General features: G+C 54.2%; 1 protein-coding gene across 1 annotated transcript; it reads left to right on the top strand.

The window, feature by feature from the left end:
* Positions 1–14: 14 nt before the first annotated feature.
* Positions 15–14,812, top strand: LOC108638985 (IgGFc-binding protein-like). Its single transcript, XM_029958196.1, has 15 exons — positions 15–874; positions 1,016–1,350; positions 1,574–2,144; positions 2,713–3,317; positions 3,687–4,257; positions 4,897–5,474; positions 5,697–6,264; positions 6,470–6,663; positions 7,364–7,505; positions 8,113–8,444; positions 9,329–9,902; positions 10,861–11,459; positions 11,799–12,366; positions 13,804–14,399; positions 14,786–14,812. The coding sequence occupies exons 1-15, from the start codon at positions 34–36 to the stop codon at positions 14,810–14,812; spliced, it is 7,101 nt and encodes a 2,366-aa protein (XP_029814056.1). The 5' UTR covers positions 15–33.
* Positions 14,813–15,171: the final 359 nt, after the last annotated feature.

Genomic DNA, 15,171 nt, shown 5'->3' with positions numbered 1-15,171 from the left:
AGCCTGGGCACCAGGTACTATGTGGTGACGCCCATGGGGAGTGACACCTACGGCATGGCTGAGCTCGTGGTGGTCGCCGGTGCTGCCATCACTGCTGTCTCCATCACCACCACGGCCACATTCCAGTATGCCGGGGACACCTATGTGCCGGGCGCGGTGCTGCGCCTCTTCCTGCAGCCCTACCACAGCCTGCAGCTGCAGAGCAGCCAGGACTTCACCGGCACTGCTGTGGTGGCCAACGCGCCTGTGGCCGTGCTCAGCGGCCACACTTGCACCAAGGTGACTGCGGGCTACGACTTTGTGGTGGAGCAGCTCCTGCCAACAGTGGCGTGGGGGAGGAGCTACTTGGTGCCACCCAACCCGGTGCAGCCAGGCACTGACCTTATCTATGTGGTGACGGAGGATTGCAACACTATCACCTATAACAGCAGCAGCGGGGAGGTCACCATGGCCATGGCAGCAGGGGAGGCGCGGGCATTGGTGGTGAACCACAACTCCCCCCTGTACCTCACTGCAGTGGCAGCAGTGCAGGTGCTGCTGTTCTTCACTGGCTCATCTTGGCAAGACCCCTTCCTCCTCATCGTGCCACCTGTCACTGCCTACTGCACCGCGTTCCACCTCAGCACTGTGCCCGGCTACTACAACCATGCCATCCTCATTGCGCCCACCGCCGCCACTGCTGCCACCACTCTCAACCACCAGCCAGCTGCCGCCATGAAGTGGCATGGCATTCCCGGCATGGAGTTCTCCTGGGCCGGCATCACAGTGAGTCCCCAGACATGGAGCGCCGAGAACCCACAGGCGCCCATGGGGCTCCTGGTGTTTGGGTTCAAGAGCAACACCGGGTACGGCTTTGCTGGGCTCTGCATCACCGGTGAGTACAGTGAGCCCATTGTTGAGTCAGCCCAATGGTTGGGCATTGTCCCGTTGGCCATCAGTGGGTTTCCCTGTTGCGTCAACCCAACAGTTGGGTGTTATCCGGTTGGCCATCCATGGATTTCCCTGTTTTTTGCAGCTCCAGAACCGGTCTCCTGCGAGGATTTGATGTGCGAGGAGAAGTGTGAGGTGGTGGATGGACAACCAAAGTGCGTCCAGGAGACCTTCTCCACCTGCTGGCTCACCAGTGGTTCGCACTACCGGAGTTTTGATGGGAAGACGTTTGATTTCATGGGAACATGCACCTACACCTTGACCACCCTCTGCAGTTCTGATCCCACCTTTCCTGCCTTCTCTGTGGAGGTCCAAAAGGAGAAAAAGGAGAACTCTAACGTCTCCTCCATTGGTTCCATCAACGTCCGCATTGACAATGTCACCGTCACTGTGGTCCGGGCAGAAAACGGGATGGTGAGGGTAAGCAAAAATCAACATAATTCCCAAATTCCAAGTGATTTTATGGAGTTTCACCAAAATTACACATTTAGTGGTGATCTTGAGGGTCTTTTCCTAAATAATTCTGGGATTTCCTAGTGTGCAGACAGACCTTGCATGAAAAAAACCCAAATCTTCAAAAACTCCACATTTTGCCTGATTTTGATGGTTTTTTGGTTGTTTTGCTGGTTGTTACCTCCCCCAGGTGAACAACCACAGCTCTCGCCTGCCCATCTCCCTCTCCTGCGGGAAGCTCCGGGTTCGCCAGAAGGGCAAATCCGTGTTGATCCAATTGGATTTCATGCTGAAGGTCCTCTACGACTGGGACGATCATGTGGTGGTCAAAATTCCAGCTGCTTTTTCTGGGAGAGTCTGCGGGTTGTGCGGGAACAGCAACGGGAACCCCCGGGATGATGCACTGGCTCCCGATGGGAGCAAGGTGTGGGATATCGTGGAGCTGGGGCGGAGCTGGAAGGTGACCAATGGGAGTGGTCACTGCCAGGACACCTGCGAGGGGGACTGTGGGCGGTGTGGGAGGGATGAGGAGGTGATATACAAGGCAGAGCGGTGGTGTGGGATGTTGTCCTGGCATGCTGGGCCATTCCGGCGCTGTCATGGCACCATCAATCCCAATGTCTACGTGAAGAACTGTATCCATGACCTGTGCGCCCATGGCGGCCATCGCACTGTGCTGTGCCACGCCCTCCAGGCCTATGCGGACGACTGCCAAGAGAATGGGATCGACATTTCTGATTGGAGAATGAGGATGGGATGTCGTGAGTAGAGGGGATGGTTGGGTGGAAATACTCCCTGGGGTGGGCAGAGCTTAATTCAAGTGGGTCCCAAGATCTGTGGAATGGTGTGCTGGGAAAGGTTATGGCAGCAGGTCCAAGCAGGAAGTCTGTAAAAGTCCAGGGAGACTCCAGGAAGTCCATGTAGAAAGTCCATAAAGTCCAGAGAGACTCCAGGAAGTCCATGTAGAAAGTCCATAAAGTCCAGAGAGACTCCAGGNCATAAAGTCCAGAGAGACTCCAGGAAGTCCATGTAGAAAGTCCATAAAGTCCAGAGAGACTCCAGGAAGTCCATGTAGAAAGTCCATAAAGTCCATGGAGTCTCTAGAAAGTCCAAGCAGGAAGTCCAGGAAGTCCGTGGAGACTTCAGAAAGTCCAGGTGGAAGGTTCCAAGAAGTCTGTGGAGACTCAGAGAGTCCAGGTAGAAGATCAGGAAAACCCATGGAGACTTCAGAAAATTCATGGAAACTCCAGGAAGTCTGCGTAGATAGTCCAGGAAGTCCATCCCACCACGTCTCACCTCACCCTGACCATGGTCTCCCTCCCTTTCCAGCTTTCACCTGCCCTCCCAACAGCACCTACAGCACCTGTGGCCCCAGCTGCCCCCCTACCTGCAACATCCCGGCTGTGCCGTTCAGCTGTGCTGCCAGCACCACCTGCGTGGACTCCTGTGTGTGCCACGAGGGCCTTGTCCTGGATGCCAACATCTGCATCCCCCCCTCTGACTGTGGTTGCGTCTTCGGGGGTCTCTTCCATGGCCTAGGAGAGGAGTTCTGGGGTGATCCCACCTGCACACAGCGCTGCGTGTGCGATGCGGAGCAGCGGCAGGCAGTGTGCCGGAATTCCAGCTGCGGTGCAGAGGAGGAGTGTCGGGTGCAAGAGGGAATCCAGGATTGTTATCCCAAAGTTTTTGGGGTCTGCAGCGCCGTTGGAGCCACCCACTATGAAACCTTTGACAGCAGGAGGTTCATCTTCCAGGGGACGTGTGTCTACCTGTTTGTTGGGTTATGTGAAGACAACCCAAATTTGGTGGGGTTCCAGGTGTTGGTGCAGAGTGGCCGCCAGGGCGACAGGCGCCTGTTGGCCATTGCCATGGTGACAGTCAAAGTCTACAACAAAACCATTGGCATCAGCAGGGAACAACCTGGGAAAATCATGGTGAGCTCAGGAAATGGTCCTTTATCCTTCCACCACCTCCTCCCAAACCTTCTCACCCATTAATTAATGATTAAATCTGAAATGGAATTAAATCAATGTCATTTGGGTGCTCCCGCTGTTGAAAACACTGGTGGAATTTGCTGTGAGACCCCAGATTTGATCAATTTTTATGGTTTTCCACACAGATTAATGAGTGGTTGGTCAACCTCCCACTGGGACTTGAACTGCCTCATCCTCTTAAATCCAAAACTTAATTTCATCTAATATTTAATTAAACAAATGCCATTTGGGTGCTGTGGCTGTTGAAAATAAGTTGGGATTTCCCCATCAGACCTCAAATTTGGTCCATTTTTATTGTTTTTCCCCCAGATCGATGAGCGGTTGGTCAACCTCCCATATCTTCATGGTGACAAGCAGATTGTTGTCTATCGCCACGGGCGGGACGCAGTGGTAGAGACCAACTTTGGCCTTGTTGTTACCTATGACTGGCACAGCCATGTCACTGCGACAGTGCCCGGTGCCTTTGCCAACGCCCTGTGCGGGCTCTGTGGGAACTTCAACGGCGCTGCCAGCGACGACATGAGGATGAGCAACAGCAACATGGCGTCAGACCCGGATGCCTTCGGGAGCAGCTGGAAGGTCGCTGATATCCTGGGATGCACTGAGAGATCGATGGCGGAATGTTCCAGTGCCACCACAGCACCACGGCTGCAACAGGAGGTGTCCGAGATGGGGTGTGAGATTATGTTGGAAAAGGATGGACCCTTTGGAGCATGTCATGGCCACGTGGATGCCCAGCCGTACTTCCAGAGCTGCATTCGGGACTCCTGCCTCGTCCCGGAGCAGGAAGATGGGATGTGTCCGATCATTGCCAGCTACGCCAGCGTGTGCCAGGCTGCCGGCGTGTCCATTGGGAGGTGGAGGATGGATAATTTCTGCTGTAAGTTGGGATGATTGGAGGGGTTTTCCTTTAGCAGGATCCTCAATTCCACTCCAAATCCATGTAGGAACAACCCAGAGGTGGGAAACCAGTAGGAATCTCAGCCGAAGTCTTGGTTGGTCCCATAATCCCCATTTCAACCCAAAGTAAACCTTTTGCAAGGAAGTTGTTTCATCTGGGATCATTTTCCCCCCAGAGTTCCAATTTCTTGGTATTGGATAAAAATTAGATGATTTAGAGGGAAAACCACCAAAAATGCACCAAAAATAGCAGAACTGGGGCAAAGGGATCCAGCCTGGAGGTCATGTGAGGATCCAGCATGTGAGGATCCCATTCCTTGATGGAACGTCCCAGTTTTCTCCATGAAAATGGAGAAAATTATGTGATTTAGAGGCAAAAATTCCTATTTAAGTGCATTGGGATGTTCCTTATGGATGATCATTGGATCATCACTGGGTAGGCACTGCGTTATCATTGGATGATGTCCCTCATCATGTCCACAAGGACGAAAACAAAGATTGGGCTAAAAACTCTGTGTTTGGTGATGTTCATCACTGGACACACTTGAACTCTGGGAAACCTCCAGGGTTTGGCTTCGGAATTTCCTGGTTCTTCATGGATCCTGTTATTTCCCAGCAGATATTCCCTGCCCTCCTAACAGCTCCTACAAGCTCTGCTCTAACACCTGCCAGCACAGCTGCGGTGCCAGCTCTGCCACGTGCCGAGGGCGGTGCCGTGAGGGCTGCGCATGCCATGATGGCTTCATGCTCAGCGGGGACGAGTGTGTGCCCACAGCTCACTGCGGCTGCACCCACCACGGCATGTACTACAAGGAGGATGAGACCTTCTACCCCACAGAGCATGAGGAGTGCCGGTGCCTCTCCAACAGTGCTGTGGAATGCCAAAATATTTCCTGTCCTGATGGCAGCCCTGGGAAGGTCGTTGATGGCATCTTTCAGTGTCCCCCGCCAGCATCCGGCACCTGCGTGGCCATGGGAGACAGTGCCTATATCACCTTCGATGGGGTGGCCTTCAATGTCACCGGGTCCTGCTCCTACATCCTCAGCCAGACCTGCGCGGGTGACGTGACATCATTTGTGGTCACAATCCAGAAAGAGGCCCGTAGGAAGGGGAAGGTTTCCGGGATCCAAGCGTTGTCTGTGGAAGTCTATGGGGTCAACTTGACCTTAACCCAAGGAAAAGGGGGAGATGTCATGGTAAGGTGGCACTTCATGGACCAGATCTCACAGGTTCCCCCCAGAATTGTGTTTCATTGATGGAGGGGACACCTCACCCTATCTCCAAGACCAATCCACATTCATCCCAACTTTTCTTTTCAAGCAAGACCCATAAATGCATCAAAACGTTGGTTGGAAGGTGTTTTCCCCACATTTCTGGTCCCACCTCCTCACTGGAGGACTCTTCCTTCCCTTTCCCAGGTGAATTCAATCTCTCACCACCTCCCGGCCATCCTGGGCGAGGGGCAAATCCAGGTGTATCCCCATGGGACAGGGGTCCTGCTCCGCACTGACTTCGGCCTCGTTGTCCACTACGACCTCGCCCAGCACGTGACACTCACAGTCCCCCAGACCTACCTGGGCCACCTGTGTGGCCTCTGTGGCAACTACAACGGGCAACATGACGATGATTTCCACCTCTCCAACGGCCAGCTGTCTCTGGATGCCACAGCCTTTGGATCTGCATGGAAAACCAAGGATAGGCCTTGTGAAGACGCATGTCCTGACAAGGAGTGTTCCACCTGCTCCAAGGAGAAGGTGCTGGTCCTCCAAAAACCCAACTACTGCGGCCTCCTCACGGCCCCCGAGGGGCCCTTTGGCTCCTGCCACAGTGTCATTGACCCCACCCCATATTCCCAATCCTGCGTCCATAACCTCTGTGTGACTGGAGGGGATACAGGTGCCCTGTGCCAGAGCATCCAGAGCTATGTCAGCATGTGCCAGGATGCTGGAGTTGCTGTGGGGGATTGGAGGACGCCGTCCTTCTGCCGTGAGTTTGGGGGGAAATGTCCCTGGTTTGGGGTTGGGGAGATCCCCTGGTGAGAGCCCACCTGGAGCGCTGGGAGTTGGGGGAGATGTCTCTTCTTTGGGGTTGGGTGACAGCGGTGACACTCAGGATGTGGGATGATGGTGACGGACTGAGCTTTAGGGTCCCTTCCAACCCAACTCAGTCCATGATTCCATGAAAATTCCAGCCCTCCCCTGCCCGGCCAACAGCACCTACTCCCTGTGCACCAACACCTGCGCCAACACCTGCGCCGGGAGGGCCACCACGTGTCCCCAGACCTGTGCTGAGGCCTGCCAGTGCCACCAGGGCTCCGTGTCAGACGGGCAGGGCTGCATTCCCGAGGAGCAATGCGGATGCTTTGAGGATGGGCGATACTACAAGGTAGTTTTTCCAGGGTATTTTCCCTTTTCTCCCTATTTTTAGGCATTTACATCCTTTCCCCCTGCTTTTTTCCCTATTTCTATACATTCGCATCCTTTTCCCTGCACTTTTTTCCTTCTTTTCCCTATTTTTCTGTTTCACCTCTATTTTTCCTGCAACTTTTTCCTTTTGTTCATATCTTTCTGCATTTACCTCTCTTTCCATGGCACTTCCCTTTTGTTCCCTAGTTTTATGGATTTACGGTTTGTATTACTTCCTTCCTTTTTTCCCTATTTTTATGCATTTACATCTTTATTCCCTGCATTTTCCCCTTTTCCCTATTTTCCTGTCTATTTCCCAGCATTTCCCCCCCCCAGTTTTGTCTTATTTTTCCCCCTCTGCATGTAATTCCTTTTTTTCTCTGTTTTTAGGAAGTTTTTTCCCCTGTATTTTTCCCTATTTTATGCATTGGCATCTCTTTTCATGCATTTTCTCTGCATTTTTCCATAATTTTATGCATTTGTCTTTTTTCCCTGCATTTTCCCCTTTTCCCTTATTTTTGTATTTCCCCAGTATTTCCCCCCCATTTTTGCCTTTTCTACCCCGCTTTTTAATCATTTTATTCACGATTTTTCTGCCTTTATGTCCTTCTTTCCTGCATTTTTCCTTTTTATCCCCTATTTTCATGGATTTCCCTTTCTTCCTTCCTCCCTCCTTACAGCCCCATGAGGTGGTTTTCCAGGATCGCTGCCAGCGTCGGTGCTCCTGTATCCCAGGCCAGGGCCTCACCTGCCATGACCACTCCTGCACTGAGGATGAATCCTGTGAAATTCGGGAGGGGGTCTTGGGATGTATCAACAAAAGTGAGGGAAAATGGGGGAAAAGGGGATTTTGATTTAGTGGGGAAAATCCTGCGGGAAGGGGAGGCAGAGGGAACAGATCCCATCCCTGGCACTGAGGGTCAGGAATGGGGAGGTTCTTCCCATGGCTTCTCCCATCCCATGACTTTTCCCATTCCATTATTCCTCCCCTGGTTTCTCTCATCCCATGGTTTTTCCCATGGTCTTTCCCATGTTTTTTCCCATCCCATGGTTTTTCTCATTTTTCTTCGCATGTTTTTTCCCCACAATCTTTCCAATGGTTTTTCCATCCTGTGGTGCCTTCCATGGTCTTTCCCATGTTTTTTCCCATCCCACGTTTTTTCTCATTCTTCTTCCCATGTTTTTTCCCCAGGTCTTTGCCATCCCATGGTTCCTTCCATAATTTCTCCCATGATTTTTCCCATTCCACGATTTTTCCCATCCTGTGATTCCTCCCATGGTTTCTCCCATGATTTTTCCCATCCCATTGTTTTTCCCATCCCATAGTTCCTTCCATGACTTCCCCCAAGTATTTTCCCATCATTTCCCCCAAACTGTGGCTTCTCCCAACGCTCATCCCACATTCCCTCCTCTCTCCCTCCCTTCCCAGACCCCTGCAAGTCCCTGAGGTGCCGCCCCAAGGAGCGGTGCCGGCCCCGTGGCTCCGAATCCCGCTGTGTCCCAGCGCTGGTGGCCACGTGCTGGGCATGGGGGGATCCCCACTTCCGTACCTTCGATGGGCTAGAATTCGACTTCCAAGGAACCTGCACCTACACCATGGCCGAATCCCATGGGAATGACCCCAGGCTGGAGCCCTTTAGGGTGGAGGCCAGGAATGACATCCGGGGCGGGATCAGATCCGTGTCCTATGTCTCCGTTGTCAACATCAACGTCTATGGACAACGCGTGTCCTTCCACCACAACGAGGACGGGAAAGTCCGGGTGAGATGGGGGAAAGGGGAAAAATCTGGGATTTTTTCCAACTTTTTGCTTTATCCAGCACTTCCCAACATCCTCCTTCATCTGGCCAATGGTTCTGTCAGCACCAGTGTTGTTTTGGGATAAATCAGTCAGACTGGGAGGTGGATTGTTGAAATTTTGGGATGTTTTGGGGATAAAATGTTGGGAATAGAGTACTTGGATATGTCAGGAACAGAATATTGGTATGTGCCAGGAATCAGATGTTGGGATAAGTTGGGAATACGGTGTTGGGGTATGTTGGGAATAAAATATTGGGATGTGTCAGGAATAAAATGTTGGGATACGGTGGGAATAAAATGTTGGGAATAGAATATTTGGATATGTCAGGAACAGAATGTTGGGATAGGCTGGGAATAAGATTCTGGGATTTATTGGGAATAAAATGTTAGGATATGCCCAGAATAAAATGCTGGGATATGCCAGGAATAAGATGTTGGGATGAACTGGGAATAAAATGTTGGGCTGCGTTGGGAATAAGATGTTGGGATAAATTGGGAATAAGATGTTGGGATAAATTGGGAATAAAATGTTGGTTGTATCTAGGGAATAAAATAGTAAGATATTTCAGGAATAAGATGTTGGGGTGCACCAGGAATAAAATACTGGGGGATGTTAGGATATTTTGGGAATAAAATATTTGAACATGGTAGGAATAGAATGTTGGGATAAAATATGGCAGGAATAAAATATTGGGATATGTGATGTGTAAAACATTGGGGTATGATGGGATTTAATGTTGGGAACATGCTGTGAAAAAGAATTGGGATATGTGGGAAATAGAATATTGGGAATGAAATGCTGGTGTGTGTTGAATCCAACCCTGGGATACCTGGGAATGCTGGCAGGTGAACGGGGAGCTGGCCCTGCTCCCAGTGTTCCTGGTGGATGGGAGGCTTCGTGTCCATCCCAGCGGGCTCCGCGTCACCCTGGACACGGATTTTGGGCTCCGTGTCTCCTACGACTGGAACTGGCATCTCTTCATTGACCTCCCCAGCAGCTTCTTCGGCCACGTCCGTGGCCTCTGTGGGAACTTCAACCTGCAGCCCCTGGATGACATCCCCGAGGCCGGCGACAACATCCCTGCCCTGGTGGCCTGGGCCAGGGGCTGGAGAAGCTCCGACCCTGATGCCCAGGATCCCCTTTGTTGGGATCACTGTGATGGGGAGTGCCCAGTGTGCGAGGAGAAGGAGCTTTGGGGTGGGAACAGCTACTGTGGAATCATCAAGAAGTCCTTCCAGGGGCCCTTCCGGGCATGTCATGCTGTGGTGAAGCCTCAGGAGTTCTTTGGCAGCTGCCTGGCCGAGCTGTGCCGGAGCCGCGGCGCGAGGCAGGTCCTGTGCCGGGTGCTGGAGACTTACGCGGCCACGTGCCGGAGGAGCGGGGTGACCATGGGCGACTGGAGGACACCAGCAGGATGCCGTAAGGGATGGGGGTGCTTTGTGGTCCAGCTCCTAAAACCTATCTGGTTTCATTCCAAATCCCCTGAGTCCCCCAATTCCATCCCCAATTCCCTTCATCCAACCTAAAATCCCCTTGGTTTCTCCCCAGATCCCTGGTTTTGCCCCAAAACTACTTAATTCCACCCAAAATCCCCCAAATATCACCAAAACCCCCTTAATTCAACCCCAAAATCCCTTAATTCCTCCTACCCCTGCCCCCAATCTCACCAAAATCCTCCGGAGTTCACACAAAATTCCCTGAATTCTACCTAAAATTCCCAAAGACCCCTCTAAGACCCTCCCTGACCCCCTCTAGACCCCCAGAGGCCCCAGGCCCCCCAGAGCCCCCCCTTTCCATGGGGTCCATCCTCCCAGGCCTTGGGGCTCTGTGGGGCCACTTGGCGGGCACTTCAGGTCCTGGGGGGCATTTTTGGGGCACTTCTGGAGCAGTGAGATCCATCTCAGTGTGAAGCCCTCAAATCCCTCTTCTGGAAGTTCTCCAGAACCTTCTCCTGGTGCTCCAGACTCTACTCCTTGTGACCCAGACCCCATCCTGTGTGTCCCAGACCCCTTCCCATGTGTCCCAGACGCTGTCCTGCCTGTTCCCACACCCTTCGCACATGTCCCAGACCCCATCTCACTTGTCCAAGACCTCATTCCCTGTTTCCCAGACCTCCTTGCATGTCCCAGCCCCCATCCTGCATGGCCCAGACCCTTCCTACATGTTCCAGACCCTGTCCTGCCTGTTCCCAGCCCCCATCCCTTGTATCCCAGACCCCTTCCCACATGTCCCAGCCCCCATCCCACACTTCCACACTTCCTAGACTTTCCTCCTCATCCTCCATACCCTTCTCCTGGTTTCCCAGACCCTTTCCCACCCCTCCCATCAGATGCTCTCCACTCTCTCCATCCCTCATCCCAGTTCTCTCTCTCCCCAGCCCTCCCTTGCCCCGAGAACAGCCACTATGAACCATGTGGCACTGCCTGCCCAGCCACCTGCTCCGACCCGGATGCTCCCTCCTCGTGTGCCCTGCCGTGCGTGGAGTCCTGTGTGTGTGACCGCGGCCATGTGCTGAGCGCCGGGCACTGTGTGCATGTGTCCCGCTGCGGCTGCACCCGCGCCGGGCGCTACCACCGCCCCGGTGAGGAGTTCTGGGGGGACCCCTCGTGCCGCTCCTGGTGCCGCTGTGACCCAGAGCTGGGCATGGTTGTGTGTGAGGAGGCCAAGTGTAAGTCAGGTGAGGTGTGTGCCGTGGTGGAGGGCGTCAGGAGGTGTGTGGCTACCAACCGCTCCATCTGTGTGGCCACGGGGGACCCCCACTACACCACCTTCGACGGGCACCACTACGACTTCATGGGCACCTGTGTGTACCTGCTGGCCGGGCTGTGCTCCCCTGACCCCACCCTCGTGCCCTTCAATGTCACCGTGGAGAACAACCACCGTGGGAACAACCATGTGTCCTTCACCAAGGTGGTCACCTTGGAGGTGTTCAATGTGAGCCTCAGCCTCAGCCAGGAGCACCCCAAGAAGGTCAAGGTAGGGGAGAGGCAGAGGATGGGAGGGGGGTTCAGTCATTCCGTGGGTTTTGGGAGGGGCTGAGGTCATTGTGTGGCATTTGGGGGAGGTTCAAGGTCTTTGCATGGTCTTCAGGTTGGTTTCAAGGACATCACATGACACCTGGGTGGGGGTTCAAGGTCTTTTTAAGGTGTTTAGGTGGGTTTCAAGGTCATTGTATGGTGTTATGTTGGGTTTCAAGGCCACTGTATGGTCTTCAGGTGGCTTCTGAGGCCATCCCGTGCCATCCAGGTTCCCTTCAAGCCCGTCTCATACCCCCTGGGTGGTCTCCAAGTCCATCCTTTAACCTCCCACCCACAGGTTGATGGCGTCCTGCTGGACCTGCCCTTCTCTCACCCCTCCCACGAGCTCCGGGTGTCCCTGCGGGGTGTCCATGGCTTCATCAGCACGGCCTTTGGCGTCACCGTCACCTTCGACTGGCACAGCTACGCCCGCGTGATCCTGCCCAGCACCTTCGCCGGCACCGTCTGCGGCCTCTGCGGCAATGCCAACGGAGACCCCCACGACGACTTTGTCACCCGCCAGGGCTACCCTGCCCACAATGACACCCACTTTGGGGACAGCTGGAAAGTCTCTGAGGTCCCTGGGTGCTCCCCAGGGTGCACCGAGGGCTGCCAGGGGTGCAGCAACACCCAACGCCGTACCTACCGCGGGGACAAGCACTGTGGCATCCTGGTGAAGAAACGGGGGCCCTTGGCCACGTGCCATGAGGTCATTGACCCCGCCCCATTCCTGGAGGACTGTCTGTTTGACACGTGTCTCTTCGAGGGCCACCACGATGCCGTGTGCCAGGCCGTGGGCGCCTACGTCAGCGCGTGCCAGAGCCGCGGCGTGACCGTGGGGCCCTGGCGCACACACGCATTCTGCAGTACGGGGCGCTGGGGCTACAGAGGGATTTGGGATGTCCATGGGGGCTTGGGGTGTCCACAGGGGGTTTTGGGGTGTCCATGGAGGTTTTGGGGTCTACGGGAGAGTTTTGGATTGTCCATGACAGTTTGGGGGGCTGCATGGGGCTTTTGGGGTGTCCAAAAGGGTTTTGGGGTGTGAATGGGTTTTTTTCGGTGCCCATGGGGATTTAGGGTCTGCATGGGGAGTTTTGGGTTGTCCATGAGGTTTTCAGGGTGTCCACAGTGGTTTTGGGGTGTGAATGGCAGGGTTTGGGAGTGTGAATGGCAAGTTTTGGGATGTCCATGGGGGTTTTGGAGTGTGAATAGGGGTTTTGGGGTGTCTGTGGGGTTTTGGGGTGTGAATGGGAAGTCTGTGTCTGCATGGGGGTTTTGGGGTGTCCGTGGGGGTTTTATGATCTGCATGGGAGGGTTTTGGGGTGTCCATGGGGTTTTTGGGGTCTACATGGAGAGTCTTGGGTTGTCCCTGGGAGGTTTTGGATCTACTCTAGGGGGTTTGAGGTTTGGTTGGGGGGGTCTTGGGGTCTGCATGGGGAGATTCAGGGTGTCCATGGAGAGGGGTTGGGTTGTCCATGAGGGTTTTGGAGTGTCCACAGTGGTTTTGGGGTGTAAATGGGGAGTTTTTGGGTGTCTATGAGGGGTTTTGGGGTGTCCAGGAGAGGTCTTGGATCTGCACAAGGGGGTTTGAGGTTTGCATGGGAGGTTGTGCAGTTCAGGCAAGGGAGTTTCGGGGTGTACATGGGGGGTTTGGGATTCACACATGGGATTTGGGGGTCTGCACAGGGAGACTTGGGGGTCCATGAGGTTTTTGGGGTGTCCATAGAGCTTTGGGGGCTTGCAAGGAAATTTTTGGGTCTCCATGGAGTTTTGGGGGGTTGCAGGGGGTTTTTTGGGTGTCCATGAGGGTTTTGGGGTGACCATGAGGGTTTTGGGGTGTCCATGGGGGTTTTGGGGCATCCCTGGGAGTTTGCAGATTGTTTTTTGGGTGTTCATGAGGGTTTGCGGGGGGAGGGGGTGTGTCCATGGAGGTTTGTGGGGTTTTTGGGTGTCCATGGGAATTTTGTGGTTCTCAAGGGATTTTTTGGGTGTCTATGAGGGCTTGGGGGTTTTGTAGAATTTTTTTTGCGGTGTCCATAGGGGTTTAGGATTTTTTTGGGTGTCCATAGGAATCTGGGGAGTCCATGAGGGTTTTAGGGTGTCCGTGGGAGTTTGGATTTTTTTGGGTGTCCATGAGGGTTTTGGGGTGTCCATAGGGGTTTGAAGGTTTGCAGGGAATTTTCTGGGGTGTCCATGGGGGTTTGGGTTTTGCATGGGATTTTTTGCGGTGTCCATGTGGGGTTTGGGGTTTTTTTGCTTGTCCCTATGTGTTTGTGCTCCTCACCCCTCTCCCCTCCCCGCAGGCCCTGTGTGCCCCCCGAACGAGCACTACGAGCTGTGTGGCCCCCCCTGCCCCCCGACCTGCCAGGACGAGTCCGGCCCGCCGTCCTGCCCCGAGCCCTCCCCATGCTCCGAGGGCTGTTTCTGCGATCCCGGTTATTTCCGAAGCGGGGATTCCTGTGTCCCGCTATCCCAGTGCGGCTGCACTCTGGAGGGTCGTTATTACCCCCGGGGGGCGCAGTTCTACCCCTCCCCGTCCTGCACCCAGCGCTGCGTGTGCTCTAGGGGGGGGCACGTGGAGTGTGAGCCCACCCCGGGATGCCTCCCGGGCCAGGAGTGCGGGGTGCGAGACGGGGTCCTGGGGTGCCACCCCCGCAGCGCCTGCGGGCACTGCCAGCTCCTGGGGAGGGGCACCTACAGCACCTTCGGGGGGCAACTGGGGGGCTTCGGGGGGTCCTGCACCCTCCCGCTGCTGGAGATGGACGCGGGGGACCCCGAGGAGGGGCCGCAGCCCCTCAGGGTGGCCCTGGAGCAGCACGAGGGGGAGGTGAGGAGGGTGACGGTGACGGCGCAGGGGATGACGGTGGCCATGGACAGGGGACAGCGCTGGGAGGTCATGGTGAGTGCGAGGCGGGGAAACCCGGGTTTGGGGGGGCAAGTCCCGGTTTGGGGTGGAAAACCTTGGGTTGGGGAAGAGAACCTTGGGTTGGGGGCGAAAATCCTGGAGTTGAGGGTGCAAGTCCTGGTTTGGGGACAAAAACCCTGGTTTTGGGGTGAGAACACCAGTTTTTTGGGGGAAAAGAGGATGGCAATGGGGGTTTGGTGGGCTCAGCAGCAGGGAAAGGGCTGTTTTGGGGTAAAACCTCTGACTTTGGGGTGCAAGCCCTGGTTTGGGGTTTAAACCCTTTTTTTTTTTTTATGTATAAACCCTGTTCTTTTTGGCGTGCAAACCCTGTTTGAGGGGGATGCAAACCCTACTTTTGGGGTATAAACCCTTTTTGGCAGGGGGTACGAACCCTGGTTTTGGGATGAAAACCCTATTTTTGCTGTTATAAATCCTGTTTTTGAGGTACAAAATCGTATTTCTTTGGGATTATAAACCCTGTCTTTTGGTGTGTAAACCCTGGGTTTTGGGGTATAAACCGTATTCTTTGGCATTTTAAACCATGGGGTTCGGGGTAGAACCGCTATATTTTGGGGTATAAATCCTATTTTTTGGGGGTATAAACCCTGTTTGGGGGGGATGCAAACCCTGTTTTGGGCGTGTAAACCCTATTTTTAGGGTTATAAACCCTGTTTCTTTGGGGTACAAACCCCAGTTGTGGGGCTGCAATCCCTATTTTGGGGGGGTTCACCCCGGTTAGGCTCCAACCCCCCCTTTGCCCCCTCCC

The sequence above is a fragment of the Manacus vitellinus genome, unplaced genomic scaffold (assembly GCF_001715985.3).
Source record: "Manacus vitellinus isolate BGI_N305 unplaced genomic scaffold, ASM171598v3 scaffold_149_pilon, whole genome shotgun sequence".
In the NCBI taxonomy this organism is placed as follows: domain Eukaryota; kingdom Metazoa; phylum Chordata; class Aves; order Passeriformes; family Pipridae; genus Manacus; species Manacus vitellinus.
This window is presented reverse-complemented; position numbering and strand designations above follow the sequence as displayed.